General features: G+C 47.0%; 1 protein-coding gene across 1 annotated transcript; it reads left to right on the top strand.

The window, feature by feature from the left end:
• The first annotated feature begins 5,330 nt into the window (after positions 1–5,330).
• On the top strand, positions 5,331–19,624 carry DENND11 (DENN domain containing 11). Its single transcript, XM_054077385.1, has 9 exons — positions 5,331–5,577; positions 11,626–11,725; positions 12,549–12,707; positions 13,399–13,552; positions 13,814–13,952; positions 14,423–14,554; positions 14,744–14,894; positions 15,376–15,444; positions 16,562–19,624. The coding sequence occupies exons 1-9, from the start codon at positions 5,346–5,348 to the stop codon at positions 16,755–16,757; spliced, it is 1,332 nt and encodes a 443-aa protein (XP_053933360.1). The 5' UTR covers positions 5,331–5,345; the 3' UTR covers positions 16,758–19,624.
• Positions 19,625–19,676: the final 52 nt, after the last annotated feature.

Genomic DNA, 19,676 nt, shown 5'->3' with positions numbered 1-19,676 from the left:
TCCGACTTCCTGAGGCCTATGAAGAGGTGATGTTTGCTAACAGCCAGCCTGCTCCATGATAATCACATCAGAGATGAAGTCTTTGTGGGCTTTACTTGTATAAGTGACAAGTCTTCTGGTGATGGGGCCCCTGTGCTTCCTTCTTTTAAGTCTAAATTGCACTTCCAGCATTTAGATGTGTTTTAATTTGGACAAGCCTTTCAGCCTTCACGGAGAGGTTAGTAGCCTAATTTATAGCATACTAGACTTCAGGAGAGAGTTACACTGGTCTTTGCATGGGTTCACCTCTCAAGGTTTCCAGTGCATGCCCTGGAAGAGGAGGCAGAAACTGACGGTGTCGATGAAGGCAGCCCCATAGGTAGGGTGGCTCTGCTGCTCACCAAGAGGAGGTCAATGTCTCCTCTTGCTGCACCTCTCTAAAAAACAGGGATCCTTCTGTGCCTTTATGACCCTGCCTTTTAAGCAGGGACCAGAGTGAGCTTTAAATAACTTGGAACAACGTTAACCCAGCCTTTTTTTTTCTTAGCATTGAGGAGAGCTGCTAGAAGGACATGCAGAAATTGGAAGTGGCTGCAGGCCAGAGGAGATGGGGTTTTATCTGAACCAACGTGAGGTTTCCAATGCCCATGTTGAGGGGAAATCCCTCCAGAAAATAAAGGGATGTGTTGATCTGAGGTTACTCAGGCCTCCTAACCTGGTCTTTGAATGAAAGTATGGCCACATGGGTATCTGAAATTGCCTGATAAAACTGTGACTAGCAATCTATTTGATACAATCCACCAAAGCGGTGTCAGGAGGGCAGGCCAGGAACTCAGTATTGGTTTTACTGCTGCATCTAGCCTAGAGGCTGTAGCATTTCTTCCAGGTGCGGAAATGGTTGCTGCTGTGCAGACTCCCTTTTCCTACAACACAGCTGCTGCATCTCCCTGCACCTTACCTTGAGTGAGGTCCAGAAGCCTGGGAGTGCTCGTGCTGGCTGCTTTTTGCTATGAAAAGCTGTCTCTGCAGCATCTGGTCAGCTGAGATCCTATGCCAGGCCTACTTTAGTACTGCTGTGTTCTGACTGTATTAATCAGATGTTCAGTACTTGGAGATTTGGATAGGAATATCTTATTTTAAATCTGAAGAAATAATGCTTTTAGTCCCCATAACTACATTTTGATTAATAGCCCAAGAAAGAAACTCCTTCTGATGACAGTTTTCAATCCCACCTGAAACAGTTTTTGTTTTTTTTCTTTTTTTTCCCTTCAGAGTTTATAGACAGTACTCAATTTTCCAAGGAGGAGTGTGATATGTAAAGGAGAAAAGTCGGACTTGCTGTGTAAACAAGGCTTCATTTGCTTATCTTGAATCTTCTAACTAAAAGCCACCACATTATCCCTTCATATTTTTTCAGGAGGACTACTCAAAGATCTAACAACAATTTTCTTAACCTTCAGTTAAAGGGAAATTGTGTTAATTTTCTTTTGAAGGAGAGTTTTTTCTCCAAAAAGGGTCACATTATCTCCTGGACTAGGTCTTTCCAATTGTGATGAAGTAATAAAGTAGAAAATGTGGCCTTTGGTTTTTGTATATTTAACAAATGACATGCGCTCAGCAGGCCAAGATTGCTGGCCATAGTGGTTCAAATAGCCCTGGTGCCACCAGGTCTCTTGTCCCATGAGGGCTTTTTCACCAAAAGCAGAGGTCTCTGAGGGTGATGACATTCCATATCTCTAAGAGCCAACGCTAGCAGCCACTGCTCCCTGTCACTGGCTGATGTCCGCACTCCATACCCTCCCTCGTGCTGGGGTAACAGCACAACTGAGGGAACAGGAACTGCTCTGCACCACGAATAGCCACATGGGTCACAGAGGAGTTTTTATTTGGAATTTGTTTTCCCTCTGGATTGCTGAGGGACAGACTGACATTTGTGCTAGTGCCACTGTGGGAGGGAAGGAGAGGGGAAAAACAAGCTGTCACTTCAGCATCACTGACACACAAAAAAAATGTTCATCAAAATGAAGCTTGGCATTATCTATATGGTTAAAGCATAGCATGTGGCCAAGTATTTGCAGAATCTGGCTTTTCTTTATAGAGTAACTCAGTATTGTGCAGGGTTTGGTTTGGCTTTTTTTGTCTTTACCAGTCACCTTCCACTAAAGACTCCATCTGCTAAACACCACCTACTGTGGTCTACAGATCTGCAAAGTAAACTTCTGCATGGTCTTTATGGAATGAAATGCCCACTCGGTGTTGGAGCTGTCTGAAATGAAGCTCACAGCAAAACGATGCTAATGTTATTGAAAAAAAGACAAAAAAACTAAATCCCACTGCTGAGAAAACTGGGTGATGAGTTTCTTAATGGTGTATTGAACACTCAGAGCTGCTCAACAGGAAAAAGGCTAGACAATTAAGGTTTTTATGACAATATCTTCCCTTTAATTGTGGTCTGCTTAATTGGGTAATCCAATTAATCAGAAAGTCCTAGGGAACTGAGTTAAACCTAATGACACTTAATGACATTGGTGGTAGAGTAATGAGGATGGTAATTACACAAAAGTTGGCTGCCTGTGGATGCCTTGGTCATGTCTGTGCTTCCATCTTTCAATCTCAAGTTGATTCTGCCTGTTATACTGAAAACTGTTGCAGCAGCTTTCTATAGCACATATTCATGTCTATGTATGCGGTCCAAAACAAAAAAAACCTGTAGAGACTGTGCCTGTAACTCTTATTATTTAATAAATTAAGAAAATCAAAACAGTTCCCTTCTGAGCTGACACACGGCTGTACACAATGCAGCTCACGTTCAAAGCAATTCCACAGATCATTTTCTGAAAGGCTACTAAGGATCTCCATCTTCTTTACTTTCACAACTTCTCTTGACAAAAAATGGGTTCCTTTGAGCATCAACTTAGAATCATAGAATGACTTAGTTTGGAAGGGACCTTAAAAATTCAACCCCCTGGCCATGGGCAGGGATACCTTCCACTGGATCAGGTTGCTCAATGCCTCATCCAACCTGGCTTTGAACATTTCCAGGGATGGGGCTTCCATATCTTCTCTAGGCAACCAGTTCCCATTCCTGACCACCCTTATTGAGAAGAATTTCTTCTTAATGTTTAATCTAAATCTTCCCCCTTCCAATTTAAAGGGGATTTAATCTTCCCCCTCTCATCCTGTCACTCTTTATCTGTCTGATAAAGAGCTCCTCCCCAGCTTTCCTGTAGCCCCCTTTAATTACTGTAAGGTTCCTATAAGGTCTCCTTGGAGTCTTCTCTTCTGCAGGCTGAATAAGCCCAACTCTCTCAGCCTGTCCTCACACAGGAGGTGCTCCAGCCTTCTGATCATCTTTGTGGCCCTCCTCTGGACTTATTACAACAGATCCATATCTTTCTTGTGCTGAGGACTCCAGAATTGAATGCAGTATTCCAGGTGGGGTCTCACCAGAGCAGAGTAGGGGGGCAGCATCACCTCCTTTGACCTGCTGGCCATGCTTCTTTTGATGCAGCCCAGGATATGATTGGCTTTCTGAGCTGCAAGCGCACATTGCCAGTTTGTGTCCAGCTTCTCATCCACCAACATCCCAAATCCTTCTCTTCAGCACTACTCATAATCCATTCTCCAGCCAGACAGTATTTATGCATGGATTTGCTGCTTGATCTTTGGGATCTCTTCACTGTAAGCCCCAGTCAATAACTGAGACGTTTCTCTTGTGAATTTCTTCAGTTTCACAAGAAACTTGCTCAAACTTGCACACCAACATTTTTTGACCAAGGGTGAGAAAACGTCTATATTTGAACACGTATCCACCCGTACTGGGTGAAGTGATTGAGTTGAGCATCGTCTCACTGTGACACGTTGGAGCATATTCTATAACCATCACTTTGTTACTCCCCTCCTGCTCTTGGTTCCCAAGCTATAGGGTTAGCCTTGGGTTCTTTGTGTCTGCCCTCATGTATACACACCCACCCACCAGCACATGCTGGATCATAGAATCATAGAATCACCAGGTTGGAAAAGACCTTTTAGATCATTCTGTCCAACCATTCCTATCTGCCACTAAACCATGTCCCTGAGCACCTCGTCCACCCGTAAACACCTCCAGGGATGGGGACTCAGTCACCTCCCTGGGCAGTCTGTTCCAGCACCCAATGACCCTTTCTGTAAAAATTTTTTCCTGATATCCAGTCTGAACCTCCCCCGGCACAGCTTGAGGCCATTCCCTCTTGTCCTGTCCCTTGTCACTTGGGAGAAGAGGCCAGCTCCCTCCTCTCCACAACCTCCTTTCAGGTAGTTGTAGAGAGCAATAAGGTCTCCCCTCAGCCTCCTCTTCTCCAGGCTAAACAACTCCAGCTCTCTCAGCCGCTCCTCACAAGACTTGTTCTCCAGCCCCTTCACCAGCTTCATTGCTCTTCTCTGGACACGCTCCAGAGCCTCAACATCCTTCTTGTAGTGAAGGGGCCCAGAACTGAACACAGTATTCGAGGTGTGGCCTCACCAGTACAGAGGCAGAATAACCTCCCTGGACTCCCAGATTTATGGCTTGCAGCTCCCAGCGCAGTGATTTTCAGGGTGCAGAAGCTGTTTCGTGCCCAATGCTGCTGTGTGCGCTCACCCAATAGGATAAGCTAGACAGGTCCCCCTTTAATGTTCCTGCACAACAGGGTTTACAACTGGAGAATCAGGCTAAGGGGACAGAAGGTGAAGCAGGGGAAGGTAGGTGCCTTGCACCAGTCCTCTCCAGAGGGAGAACACAGAGGTCGGGAGCCCCCAACCCCCGCCAGGCCTTCCCCGGGGCAGCTCCAGCTGCTTTCCCAGCGCATCCCACTGGCCCTCAGCCCGCCGTGGCGCTCCCAGCGCCTGCCCCCTCAGTGAGACGCCCCGCCCCCTAAGTCAAGCCCCGCCCCTCAAGTGCTAAACCCCGCCCACTACGCGACACCCATCAACATCAGGTCCCTCCCCCGCAGCAAGCTCCGCCCATCGGAGCTACGCTCCGCCCCATGGACGACAAGCCTCGCCCCTCAAGACAAGCCCCACCCCGTAAGCAGATGGCCCCGCCCACCCACAGGGGCGCGCCCCTTTCCACAGCTCGCACGGCTCCCCCCATAGGCGGCACGGCCTGTCCATCATCAGAGGCAAAGCTCCTCCCCTTAAAAGCCCCGCCCCTCCATGTATAGCTCCGCCCCCTTGACGTCTAGCCCCGCCCGCTTCTGCGCCCACGCCCCGCCCCCTGACTGCCCGCCCCTACCCTCGGCGCTGTGGGCGTGGCTCCGTAAGCCCCGTCCCGCGCCGCCCCCGCCCCGGCCGGTGCGCGGGGCTCGGCGGGGCTCGGCGAGGCGCTGTGCGGGCGGGCGGGAGCGGCCATGGTGGAACGCGCAGACGAGGCGCCGCTGCTCTTCTGGGCCGAGGGCCCCGCCGTGTCGGCGCCGCCGCCCGCGGCCGAGGCGAGCGGCGGTGCCGGCGGGCGGCGGCTCGGCTGGAGCGCGGCGCCCTGGGACGGCGCGGGGCCGGCGGAGGCAGCGGCGCCGCCGCGGGCAGAGGCGGAGGAGGACCAGATCGTGGCCGTCTTCGTGGTCACCTTCGACCCCCGCACGGGTGAGGAGCGCGGGGGGCCGGGGCGGAGGCTGCGGCGGCCGGGCCTGGGGCTCCCGGTGCCGCCGGCGGAACGGGGCTGGGAGCGGGTCCTCCACCTGCCGGGAGCGCTCGGGGGCAGCGGCCCCGGCATCGGCGCTGACCTGCCGCGGGGCTTTGCCGGGAGCGGAGGATGCGGGGGGAGAGGGGTTGTTTTGATCGCCATCTCGCCGAGGAGGACTTCCCCGCGGGAGGAAGGCGCCACTCCGAGGAGAGCTCTGCCCGGCGCTGGGATGCGGGACAAGGATGCTAGGGACTACGCTGGGACATGGGACAGGGATGCTGGGATCGGCGCTGGACATGGGGCAGGGATGCTGGGATTGGCACTGGGATGCAGGAGAGGGATCCTGGGATCGGCGCTGGGATGCGGGACAGGGATGCTGGGAACAGCACCAGGGCACCCCCTGCGCCCCATGTGGCATCCAGGCCCCTGCTGCTGGGGAGCACCAACCTGTTGGCAGCACCTCTGGAGCATTCTTCTGTCTCTGTGGTGTGGACCTGCCTGCCATGTCAGTGGTGGATGGCTCCTAATACCGGGCATCAGTCTGGCAGGTGCATAGGGCACGGTCCTCAGCAGCTCAGCTGTGCGGGTTTTGGTAACCTGTGCGTTGCGAGTCTGGCCTCTGGTGGGATCTCTTTGGCTTGCAGCAATCTAGGCAGGCACAGGACATGGGCAAGGGAACGTGTTTTCTACATCATGTTTACCATATCCGTCTTCCCCACCACTGTCACACAGTGTTTCATCATTTCTTTTACTGACAGAGGTTATTGATTTCAAGTCTGCGAATCAGCGTTTCAGAAAACACCTTGACTTTGTTTCCTTGGTCTTGTGGCTCTTGTGGTATCCATGTAACCAGATGTTATGGCACAGGCAGAAAGCTAGCAGCTGCCTTGCGTCTGTTGACACAGGAGGCTGATGTCTCCCAGGACAGTTTGTTGGGTCTTTAGGCTGCCTGGCGCCAACCTGGGACGCAAGGGCAGGATTGGGGCATAAACTGGCAGTCTTGATAGATCAGAAAGTTTAGGAAGTGGCTTGGGAGATGCAGGAACACATTTGCCTCCAGATCTGTGAGCGAGCTCCTCTTTTTTGTGTAGACAGACACTTACTTGGCAAATCCGTAGTGAACACACGGGAGACAGGAAAGAGCATGGTGGAAGGGAGAGCTGGGAAAAGGGTTGTAACTGCTATCATGCTCACAAGAGGGCCCTGAAAGTGAAGACTGAATCCTGGTCTTGTACTAAAAATTCCTGGGAAGTACTGAAGAGAACAGGGCCTCAAGTGCACTGAAACAGGTTGTCCAGAGAACAGGAACACCTTCATCCCTGGAGGTGTTCAAGGCAAGGTTGGATGAGGCTTTGAGCAACCTGATCTAGTGGAAGATGTCCCTGCTCATGACAGGAAGGTTGAAACTGGATGGTCTTTAAGGTCCCTTCTGACCCAAACCATTCCATGATTTTACGAAATGCACACTGCCAAACAGCATGGCCACTATGTCTTGAAACACTAAAGGGCTTTTGAGAAGTTAAATGTTCCATGCTGCACCAGAGAGAGGTGTCTCCACTCTAGAGGTCAAAGGCTCTTGACTTATCAAAATCCAAAGTGAGACTGGATGTCATCTTTCCAACAGGAGGTGGAAAGGGAACATGTTTCTCGTAAGTATCCAAAACATGGGAGAGTCCAGATGACTGCAGCAACAGCACGTTGTCTTTCAATTTGTCATTCAATCTGAGAGCATATGCCTTCTATGAAATGGTGAGATTTTCTTGGTTGGCAGAAAGCTGAGCTTTCTCAGGAGTTTGTCTGAACCAGCTGTTGCTTTGAATGAAGTCCAGGGAAAGTTGGGAAACAGCACTTTTCACATCTGATGTGCAGTTAATGCTGAGTGTCATCAGCCTCGGAGTTGTCTGTCAAGTCCAGGAAGATTCAGCCTCCTACTGCTACTCAGCTGACATTGAATGTGAGGAACATGATGGGATTGTGTCAAACACATCAACAAACATCAGCTTCACAGGTGGAAGTTAAAGTGCCCTGTGGAGGATGTGTACTTGGAAGAAAGATCTTGAGGCTGCAGCTGTGTGGGCTTCCTAGAATCAGATATGGAAAGATGTGGGAACTGCTGGGTCAACCACATCAGATGACTTGAAGGACTTCTTTAAATAAGGGTCTCTGGTCCTTGTGTGTGACTTAAAGGACATCATCCAGTCAGTGTGAGATGGAAGCCTGATTGACCCTGCCCGGGAAAAGCACAGCAGGCCTCCTTTGGTGGCTTGCTTAGGCCTGTGAAAGACAGAATTGCTGGTGGTGGCTTGCTTAGGCCTGTGAAAGGCAGAATTGCTGGTGGTGGCTTGGGAGGGTGGTTATGCCAGGTGATGCCTATTCAAATACAGAGCGACAGTTGGGCGAGAAATATTTTGCTGTAGAAGGATGAGATGGTTACCACGTTAATAAAAAATGTAACAGCTTTCCTTGTAGAATTTAGATGAGCTTGAAGCAGTTGCATGATGATGGGTTCACAAAGGTAGGTTATGGGGTTGCCAGGCCACTATTACAGTTCTGCTGTCCCGGGGACTATGCCGATGCTTGTGTGAGAGGCCAAAATAAGAGCCAGATTCAGCTTCTAAATCAATGGTGCTGTCCCCACCTCCAACATGGTGAACCCTATGGCACTTGAGAAGGAGCTCTTTTCACTACTATTACAACGATGGCTCTTGCACTAATATAGTTTAGTGTAAATCAAGTGCAGAATGGTGGCAGCCCAGAGCCAACAATGCCATCTTCTCATTGGTACATGCCCTTTGGCAGTCTCCTCCTTCAAGGGAATGACCAGCTGGGAATGCTCTGACACTTGGAAAAGCATCAGCAACAGGTGTGCACAAACACTGCCCCTTAAAGAGCACGGTCACAAGAGGCTTTAACAAGGCTGCTGAACTTTCTAGTACCAGTATTCTCTTGGGCAGGTGGTAACAGAAGAGCCGAGACTCAAGTGCAGCGATGGGGATGCATGTGGTAGGTGTGACCTGCTTCGCATTAGACTTGAGCACGTGCTTTCCAAGACTCTTGACTTGTCTTGGGTAAAGCAAATGAAAAAAAATAGAACCAGAAATTTTGCTTTGGGAGGGAGATAAAGAAAGATGAAGCTAAGTCTATGGCCACATCAACTTTGCCAGATTAGAATAGTCAAAAAGAGGCTGAACCTTTGTAGACCTTTTTCTGTGATGGAGATGATAATGATAGTCAACCTTGTGGAGCTCCTACACAGTCTGTTATCTGAAAAGGATGATGCAAGTAATGGAGGGAAATGAGGAGGCAAGAGAGGGAAGTAATCCGTTTTGCAGCAGAGGACATGCAAATATTCTGGTTTTCTGTCCTGCATCTCTTCCATGCAGGAAATGGAGTCAGTGTGATAGCTAGGTCGCACTTCATACTTCTCATGTCCTGGTAGCATTGTGCAGCTGGGGACCCTAAAGATGCTGAGAAATATCTGATAGTGAGGAGGGCCAGGTTTTGACCACCAAATGCTAGTGACGTCAGTCATTTCTTAAGGGGAGTGAAAATACAAGAGAAAGAGGAAGAATATCCTTAAAAGAAACTGACTGTGCTGTATCTGACCTGGCTGGGAGATAGCTCCCAAGAGATTTCCAGGTCTGCAGAATTGACTCTCAGCAAAACCTCTCATTGGCTTTCTAATGCTGAGTGAACTCTCTCTTGGAAAGTTTCGTGTGTGTACAAGAACTGCTTTCTGTGTGAGGAAGGGCAATGCTTCCTGTTTTTCTACAACATTGCTCCCTCCTCTGGTTCCTCGAGCAGGCTGGCAGTCGCTATCACATCTGGGTGAAGTCTCACCTTTGTTTGTTCTACTGTTTCACCAGGCTGACTTTCTTATTTTTTTTTATCCCTGCGTTTGTTCTCTGTCTGCCACGTTGCCCGTAGGTTCAGAGGGCAAGGTGACGTGTGGAGCTGCCAGGAGCGCAGGTGTGGGTTGCTTGTGACAGATGCTAGAAAGAAAAAATTAGCTATGTGACATGAGAGTTGGTTTTGTGGTTATGTGTAGGGTAGAGATCTGTGTCAAGGTGTCTTTTCCTTAATGCTGCAGAACGGACAGTGTTTGGGCCATATACTCTTCAACATCTCCATAGTGAGTATTATACCTGACAGTAGTGTTTGTGACTAACCTGAACAGGGTCAAACGCTCCATGTCGCTCTTGCATATTGATCTGTTAATCTATAGGTAATGACCAGTAAGTGATTGTCTGCGATGCGAGAGTTAGAAGTGGATCTGACCTTAACCACAATTTTATGGTTAAGAGGCAACAGTCTAAAGAGTTGACTTCCTCACTCTTTTGAGGAGGGTTCTTGTGCCTTTAAAAAGAAAACCAAACACACACACACACAAACCCCCAAACAACAAAAGCCAACTTCTATATATAATATGCAAAACCTACAGGGGACTGTGCAGGCTGACATGATGTCACTGGCTTTCTCTGCCAGCCTTTCACACGCCTCAGAGGCGAAGGCGCTTTACAGCAAAGCTCTGTGGTTTCGTGTGTGATTGCACAGAGCTATGCTTGGGGTCACGAGGCTGCCACTGCTCCCCAGCCAGTGCAGCTCTGCGGGAGAGGTCTGCTTGTCAACCAGAAGTGGTTAGTTGGATGCCAAACCTCTCCTGTTGTCACGTTTAATGCTGTTGGTTTTTTTGGAGTCTGTGCCAGGCAGGGCTGGAGGAAGGTCTGCTGAATACTGCATCTATGTGAGAAGAAAAATAGCCTCTTTAAATGTCAGTAGCTAAGCCCAGTTCCTGTGCGAGATGCATGCATATACTTGTGCAATATGAGTAATGACATGACAGGCTTCAGAAATGAGGCCTCATATTTAAATATCTCTTAAAAGACTCAGCTGAGTGTAGGGCTCTTCCAAACGTACACTGTCCGCATGCACACCTGGGATGCTTACCTCAAAAGGTGGTGGAAGGAGTGTACCAGAGAAAGCATCGTCAGGGTGCATCTGCCATTGCATTATACTAATGACTGCTTGTTTGCTTTGTTGTTAAAGTCGCATTACTTCAAATGCTGTTGCTATGGCTAGCAGAGAACAGGAACTCAATGGATAGACCTGGAGCACATCTTGGTGCAGTGGGAGTGTCCATATGAGTGGGTTAGACTCTGAAGTGCTGGCAGGGGAAAGCGTGAGATGGCTCTCTTTTTTGTATGTGGTAAACTTGCGAGGGGCAGGGCAGGACTTCATCAGCTTTAGGGACTGTTCGTGACTTCTCTAATACCTGTTCCAGGATAAGGCTCCTTAGGTGGCCTTTCCCACTGAACAACTGCATGCTTTCTGGCCAGGTTGGCAGGTGACAGATGTTCACTAATCTTGATCTAGCTTGTAATTTACGTGCTTTTTTTGTTTGGTTATTCTAGCATGCACAAACGATTTGCAGTATTTGGATCACCTCAGCCTCCATATAAAGCTTCCTATCTAAACTAAACATGAGAGATTCCGGGGAGAAGTAGTGATGATTGGGGTGCTGGCTTAGGGCTTCCTGTTTGACCAGCCCTGCCAAGCATAACCAGAGGAGGATATTCATGGTGGTATGAGCTATCACAGAAACTCATCCTAATGAGCAGCAGTCTATATTTTAGTTCTTTCTATATCAGATGCTCATGTCGACAGCCTGAATGGAACAACATCAATATCATAATTCACCTACTGTCAGATAAAATGGCAGCTTCTCTGTCATCAAACCCACTTTGATGCATAGCACTGGCTTCAGAAACAGCTCCAGAAGTTCTGCAATACCTGGGTGTTTTGCTGCAACAAGTAACATTTGCAGCAGATGTGTGGAGTACAGGATGCCAGCTACCGTCTGTGACAATTTAGGAGTTGAGGAGTTGCATTAGTGTCCTGTTACTGGTGTCCCAGTGATGTAAAAGCAACAGCTTGCTGTTGCTGGGTGTTTGCTCTTTAGAAGTGAGGACTGTCTCCAACTTTACCTAAGTAAATTTGCTTCTCTCTAGGCAACATGGTGGAATGGTGTTTACCCCAAGATATTGATTTGGAAGGCGTGGAATTCAAATCCATGGCAAGCGGGTCCCACAAAATCCAGTCAGATTTCATGTGAGTATGTCTGAGCTGTCTTAATTCTTCTGTCTCTTAGCTGTACATGTACACCACCATCCTGTAATTCAGAACATTAAAGAAAAATAGCATCTATGAAGTTAAGTTCCTGGATAAATGTGCTGCTAAACTGTATCAAGTGGATCCAAAGGTACTCTTCAGATATTTTTAAGGTCCTATCAAGTACCAGCTGGCTGTGGAGCTCAAGTGGTGAATGGGGCAGGCCATCTTCTCAGTGGTGTGCAAATTTTAATGGCTTTTGGGCAAATCACACTGCACTGCTGCTATCGGGACTGTCAGCAGAGGCTTAGGGTGAAGGGGAAATCCCTTTCAGTCAGGAATAACAGTTACTTTCTCAAAGGCAATGTGTATTGAACGCTTGTGCTTAGCTAGAGTATGCTTCAGCGTGCTCATATGCACCAAACATATGAGTAGGTAGCTAGGCTATACTCACAACTTTGTGCATTGCAGGCATTTCTTCCTTGGAAGAAGGGCACTTATTAACTGGGTCCTGCATCCTCTGTTAGTCTTCCTTCCAAGTTCTTTCCTTTCCTGTGTTCCTTACTAGCCTGTGAGATGGCTGGTAGGGGCTTTAGTGGTAGAAGCAGTGTGAACTCTTCCCTTAAATGTCCTGTCTTGTTCCTGAGAAGGCTAGGACACCGAAGGCCTCCCCTCAGTCCTTCAAATAGCAGGGTGGGACTTCAGGGGGTTCCTGAAAGGAGGAACTGTGTTGCCAAATGAGTATATTTAGCAGTCAATTACCTTTATTTCTTCCCCTTTCCTCTTTTTAATGTTAACCTGTCTGTCAAATGTTTGTCCTCAGTTATTTCCGGAAAGGGCTCTGTTTTGGCCTGGCCTGCTTTGCCAACATGCCTGTGGAGAGTGAGTTAGAGCGTGGTGCCCGCATGAAGTCTGTGGGGATTCTCTCCCCTTCCTACACCCTGCTTTATAGGTACATGCACTTCCTGGAGAACCAGGTCAGGTAAGTTCCCTTGGGAATGAGACTGGACACTCCCTGTCTGGGAGAAATGACGTTGCTTGGATGGAGAGCAGTTTTAGGCATGAATAAGAATTTGGCTACAATGCTGAGCTATGTTTTCCTTAAATGACTGCTTTTCCAGAAAGAGTTACAGGTTCACAATGGGATGGAAAAAAGCAACTGATTAGCAGCAGTCTGTTAATTGATAACAGGCTTGTCAGATGCTATCCAAACCCTACTTATTTTGTGGGGACATGAGTGTCAAGGGAAGAGTTGAGAGGACAAGAGGTTCCTCTTTTCTCCTTCTGAAAATCTATTTACTAAGGGCTCACAGAAAGCTTCTAATTCTTTGATGGTTATCCTGGCTAGGTGTGTGCCTCAGCTATGTGGAGTGGGCCTGGAGGGGAAAATGGTGATGGTAGAAGGGAATGCTATTCCTATCTGAGCATATTTTAAGACAGGATCGTTCCTATGCGTGCATCAGGTTGCTGTCTGCTTCAGTTCCGCCCCTGTTCCCTGGCTGCACTGAAAGCTGTTGTTACTCCTGACGCTCTGGCTGCCCTCCTGGATAAGTCTGTGCAACTGAGGTACCCAGGGCTCCTTTGCAAGTTAGGAAAGCAGATGTTGGCTTGGGGCAAGGCACTAAGTAAGCCTGGAGACACTACAGATCTCTCCTTTCTTCCTTTCTTTTCAGACATCAGCTGGAGATGCCAGGGCACTACTCCCATCTAGAGGCGTTCTATGATGACAAGAAAGGAGTTCTCCCTGATAACAAGGGCACCCCCACCTCTCAGCAACCTGTCCACTGGCTGCCATCTATCCACAGATACATGTACCCAGAGATGAAGGTGAGGTAGGGGCTCTGAGACTTGCAGGAATATGCAGTGTGCTGCTGCTCCTTGCTGGTGTCTCATACTTCTTTATGTAAGCAGTCACTCCAGTGCTTTGCAAACTGCTTTTAGATAAGATTTTGTTACTTGGACTGTTACAAGCTGCAGTTCTCTGTCATTGCTGTGCGCTGGTCTTGTTCCCACATTTAGACTTAGCATCTGTGCATTTGTCCCTGTTTCACCTCGGAGCTGTTTTCTTCCCTCTCCCTCCACCTGCAGATCACACACCCTGCTGGCTGTATGTCTCAGTTCATCAAATTCTTTGGTGAGCAGATCCTTGTCCTCTGGAAGTTTGCCCTGCTGCGCAAGCGCATATTGATATTTTCACCGCCCCCAGTTGGAGTTGTCTGCTATAGAGGTATGTTTCCAGGGACACTGCAGAGTTCTGGTGTAGTAGGCTGAAGCACTATAGAAATGTCTGTGGGTACTGAAGGGATAGACATCATGCAGGTCTTCAAAATCCATTGCAGCCATTCCTTGTGAAGACACTGCTCAGCTCATACTTGCCCATTTCCTACAAAATGCTTTTCTTCAGGCCTTTTGGGCAAAGACAGACCTGGCGCTATCAAATACGGTTCCTGTCAACACAGGGTAACAAAAGTGCTGAACGAATTTGTGGAATCTAGAACATGGGATTCCTATGAAAGAACTGATTACTTCCTATCTGAAACGGGATGTCCCCACTTGAGAAGTTCTGGTGTTCAGGGGCATGTCAAAGTTCTAACCATAGTTTTCATAGAAGTGTGCAGAAGAACTGGATAAGCAGTGTTAAGAATGCTCTTGTGGGAGTACTGAAAGCCTTTCAGGATGTACTTCTCTTGTCTGCAGTGTATTGCTGCTGTTGCCTTGCCAATGTTTCTCTGCCTGGTCTTGGAGGAACTGTCCCAGAGTCCAAACCGTTCTTCTATGTGAATGTGGCAGACATAGAAATGCTGGAGACAGAAGTATCATACGTAGCGTGTAAGTACGATGGATTAGGCCTGACATTTTTAACTTTAAGCAGCAAAATGTCTTGAGACACCAGACTATGGAATAAAACTATTGAGAAATAGGATGTGCATGGAATGACTAACTAGAAAAGCAGGAGAGAACAGTTGGTCTGCTGGGAAAGCAACGTGCTCCTCTGAAAATCTTCTCTGATTTTGGCAGGTACAACAGAAAAGATCTTTGAGGAGAAACGGGATCTCTATGATGTCTATGTGGACAACCAGAATGTGAAAACACATCATGAGCATCTTCAGCCACTCCTGAAAATTAACAGTGCGGACAAGGAGAAGTACCGACGGCTCAATGACCAGAGGTAATAATAGACATCTGGGTGGTCCTGGTCTGGATAGGAGAACAGTGCAATCTGGAGTAAAGAGGACTCTGCTCCTTTGTACTTTCCTTCTTGTCTTGATATTCTCAAAGTTTCCCACCATGTCAGTTCATCTCTCTAAGATTCTGGTTCTGCTGCAGCTGACTGGTATGAGACCCCCTGGGCACTCTGCACATATCCAACTATTCTGCCAGTGAGCTGATGGAACAGACGGAGAGCAGGAAGAGAAGCAGAGGTTGTGACTCGCCACTGGCTCACTGCTGATCAGTAGAACTGAAAAAACAACCTGATTTCTAGCCCAGTGCCTTATAAAGACTACTTTATTGCCTCATATATCAGGGCAACGGTGTTAGCCTGGTGTCAAAGAAATGGATGTGCAGTTTTCAGTTGTGATCCTTGTTTTCTCTTAATGCCCTGAGGTTTGCTGTAGGTCCGTGCATTTAATCTGTCTCCCTTTTCTCAGGCAGATGTTAATGTATTCTCAAGAAGTGGGTGAGGATTGTAGCTCCTGTGAAGAGGACCTTTTCATCTTGTGAGTGGCTACCTCTTAATACTTAGTTGGTTGCTGTTAGGTTTAAAGAGCCTCTTTCACTGATTTCATATTGCTGTGGTTTGGCATATTATGAAATACTGTGGTCAATGTAATTCCATAGTCTCTTCCTCTAGGGATCCAAGAACCAAACTGGCTCTTCCTCTTCAGATCATTTTCTTTTCAATTTGAGAAGCCATATGCAGCAATATTAGTCTCTACTAGGGCCTTTGAAGTGCTGGGAGAGAGAAGGGAATTTTAAAACCACAATTAGAAATGCAAGAATCCCCTCCCATTTTCAAAAACGTAAGCACCATAGGACTTTTCATGCTAGAACATTTGGCTCAGGACAGTGTCTGTGGGAAGCAGGTACTGTACCATGCTGGGGGAGGTACAGTGTGGAGATAAGACCTGCATGTGAAGGATTGGCCCATTGATGTGGCTGGTTTTGTACTTGGCAAACAGGAACCAGAACTGGGTGTAGAGTGAGCTACGGAATTAAGTGAAACCCACACCTCTACCACCTTCGATGCCTGTTGCTATTGTTCATAGTCTGCAGCAGGTCAGAAGTAATGAGTTGAAACTTCAACAAGGGGTGTTGAGGCACAGCTCTGATTTTTGAGCTGCACAGATGTAGTCAGAGCTCTTTCTGAACAGCCTTGAGTGTTCATAGGAAGGCACTAGGTAAGAAGTAGCTCTTAGTGCTGTGTTCTCCACCAGTAATGGAGAATGTATTTACGCAGTGGCTTTTACTAGATGGATGACAACACTGTTTCCTCCTTTGCAGTATGGGAGCTATAGGTCTGATGTACCTGCTTGAATACCACAAAGTACACATTAGCTGATAAGGTTGCTTCTTCTGAAGAGTGAAATGCCTGCCATAAATCAGGCAGACAGACGCACTGCTGTAAATTAATAGTTACTGCTTTTTCTTTGTTTATTCTGGGGTCATCCAGAGGGTGGATAGGAAACTACTAGAGACATCACCTAAGAAGGTGGGATCTGTGATTAGAGGTTACATACAGTTCTGGGGCTCTGCTGCCTGTTTGGTAAATATGTTTGGTAAATACCTGGGTTTTGGGGGTCCAATGTCAACATCTAAGCTGACTTTATCCTGTAGGTTTTTCATGGAGCAGAACAACCGCATATTTCAGACATTGATGGAGGTGTCAGCCAGCCAGGACAAGACACTGACAGCTGACCATGCACGAGGAATGGGCCTGGATCCCCAAGGGGATCGAAGTTTCCTTATGGACTTGCTGGAAGTATACGGCATTGATGTTATGCTGGTCATTGACAACCCTTGCTGCACTTAAACCAAGGGCAAGAGAGATGGGGAGCAAAGATCACTTTCTAGAGACTACCAAACACTGCTTAGGAGGGTCACTGGAACTCACCACAGCCACTGGATGAATCTAATTTTATGTAATAACTTTATATGGAGAGTATTTATAATTTTAAAACAAAATGTGATTTTATTTTCTTCCCCTTAAGTTGCTAATGAGTACCTCCTCCAGGTTTTGTTTGTTTTTGTCTCCCTTTCTCTTTCCTTTGGGGTTTTTGGTTTTGTTTAGATAGGACCAGTGGCACTTTTGCACCAATCCTTGTTGCCAGTGATAGCTAGGTTTCGGCCTAGCCTGGATACCTGAGGGCTGAAGACTTCAGGAAAGCACTTTGTCCGATGGGGACCAATGTGAAATGCTGTAGCTGAGCTCTCAAGACTTGACTGGAAAACCCTCCTATCATCCCCTCTTCCATTTGGGAACTGAAGAGAGCTTTAGCACAGGCTGTTAGTGGCCCAGCCTCATAAAACATCTCCTGTCCTACGATGTTTATTGGTGGGGACAGTTAAACCAATGATAAAACCCAGGACTCCTTAAAACACCCCTCATACAACTTTTAGCAGCTGAGTGTTGGAAGAAAGCCACCCTTCCTCACCAAAGGCAGAAACTTACCAGGAGGTGCTACAGGATCTTACGACATTACTTACTGGAGCAGCACGATTTCACTTCCAGCATTTGAGCCGATATAAACAGTCAAGACTGTATCTGCATATCTCATAGTTGGAGAAGAGCACTATCTCTATTTAATTCCTCCTACCAGTACCTCTGGTTTTCAGTTACATCACACCTGCTGTTTAAAATCTTCAAACCAGCAAGATGGTCTCCTGTTTAACAGGGACCAACATCACTGAGCCACTGTGCAGTCACCATGTTCTCCAGCTTCTGCTCATACGATGCTGGGCCAGATTGGGTTGAATAAGTATGCTTTAATGTCACTAGCCCTTCCTTTGTAGGAGATGTACTTGTCACTCCCTTGCTTTAACATTGTCTGCCGATCCTACTTTTGTTGAGAAGCTTCAGCACTGCCTGCCGCTGTCGTTGGCTTTCAGTGTGAGACAGAGAGCAGCATGTGACCATTCAGCTGGAGCAGCTTCGCAGTTTGAAGGAGGTTCCCTTGGAGTCTGGTATTCTTAACTGGTGCAGCTGCAAGAAGCAATGTCTAACAGCAAGGCCTTTTTTTGTTTTTTTTTCTCTTGGGCAGAGAAGGTGTAGAACCAGATGAATGGTATTTCCTATTCTTGTGTTGTGGAAAGAATAGGATTCAATTGATGTAGGACCAGTGGTTACCTCCAGGAAGGCTATCCTGATAAAAAGTAATCCCTTCACCATGTAAAACCCAAGAATGGTACTGTGGGTCTAGGTGTGATACACTGTTTCAGCCAGTAGTAGCATCAGCTTTAAGCTAACTGTTTTTTAAGCTTTTATTTTAAGCTTCCTGAACTGTGGCTATAGGTAATTAGCTGCTGCTTCTACCATAATAAGATTTCGGCACTCTTGGAGCCTTTTTGCAGTTTGTAGAAATGCAAACTGTAGCCAATGTATCCATTTATAGAATGAGACAGAACCTGAACCACCAAAATCTCACCTGCTAATTCTTTCTAAAACAGGTGAAGCAAATATTTTCCAAGTACATCCTCTGTGGATTGTTTCCCTCTGGAAAGAGGCTGCCATGTGTGTTTTGCCTTGAAGACTATCTGCAGCAAAGGGGTAGTTTTGCTTGCTGTGGATTCAGAGGTTTTAAATGTGGGATTGTGGGCCTCACAAGGCTTATTGCACAGACAATTGGTATGAGCTTCAGCATATTATGTTCCCGTGATCTGCCTGTCTCTGAGCAGTTGCTTCCCTACCTGCTTTTACAGGGCTTTGGATGTTTTTGTACCAGAGAAAAACATGCTGCTGCTTGTATTGCCAGTCGCTCACAAGTGTGACATAATCATCCTTAGAAGGCTGGGGAAAAAATGGAGAAAGAGGAAAAAACAGAACTGAATATCATTTAATGGAAAGACAGGTCTCTTACTTAAGAAAAGGCTTTGGTTTTAAATTGACACCTGTAATATAAAAGCAACCCACACTCTCCATGCTTTCTTTCTAACTTCCACTATAGTTTTCACATGCTGTCTGCAGCAAAGATCCCCGAGGAAGAATAGCTGGCGCTGTATTGCTGTCACTTACTGAACTTCCTTCAGAAGAAGAAAAAAAAAAAAAAACAAAAAAAAGGAACTGAAACTGCTCTCTAGCAATTCTTCCTCTCACTTTCTTGAGGGTTTGCTACATAGCTTAGCTGTGGTCAGCTGCTAATGGCTTTCTATTTGATGTCAGTAGTTCTTTTGCTGAACTAAATGGAAACAAACCTTTAATTTGTCATTGAAATTTTACAGCCTTTGCAGTCAGAGGCTTTTGAACATCCTGCATTAAAGCGCTATGTTCACAAGCTGTCAGAACATCAGGACTATTAGACAGCACTGCCAGAGCCCACTGAGCAGAACCTCCTGAAATCACTATTTGATGTTTATTAAACCTCTGCTTTCGAGAAACTAGGTCTTCAGTTGGTAGCAGTAGTGTGGGTACAGAAGCATCAAAGCAAGCAGATGACTGTAAAAGTAGCATCCATGCTATATCCCAGCTGGATGGCTAAAGCCTGTTTTGCTTTTCCTTGTAATTCTGTGTCTCTACAGCCTCTCTTGGCAGGCGACTGCTACAAAAGACAGAAAACAGAAAAAAAAGCCTTCTGTATCCGAACCCTTCCTTGTTTGATTTGCTATGGAAACAAATTTCTACCTGCATTCCCCTTTTCTAATAGACATTGATAAATTAATACATAATATAAACAAATGGCTGCAGCTTGGGCTGTGAGGGTTTGTTTGGTAGGCTGTTTTTGTGGGACCAACTTGA

The sequence above is a fragment of the Cuculus canorus genome, chromosome 1 (genome assembly GCF_017976375.1).
Source record: "Cuculus canorus isolate bCucCan1 chromosome 1, bCucCan1.pri, whole genome shotgun sequence".
Classification (NCBI taxonomy): domain Eukaryota; kingdom Metazoa; phylum Chordata; class Aves; order Cuculiformes; family Cuculidae; genus Cuculus; species Cuculus canorus.
The sequence above is the reverse complement of the archived record's forward strand: the minus strand, read 5'-3'. Positions and strand labels throughout refer to the sequence as shown.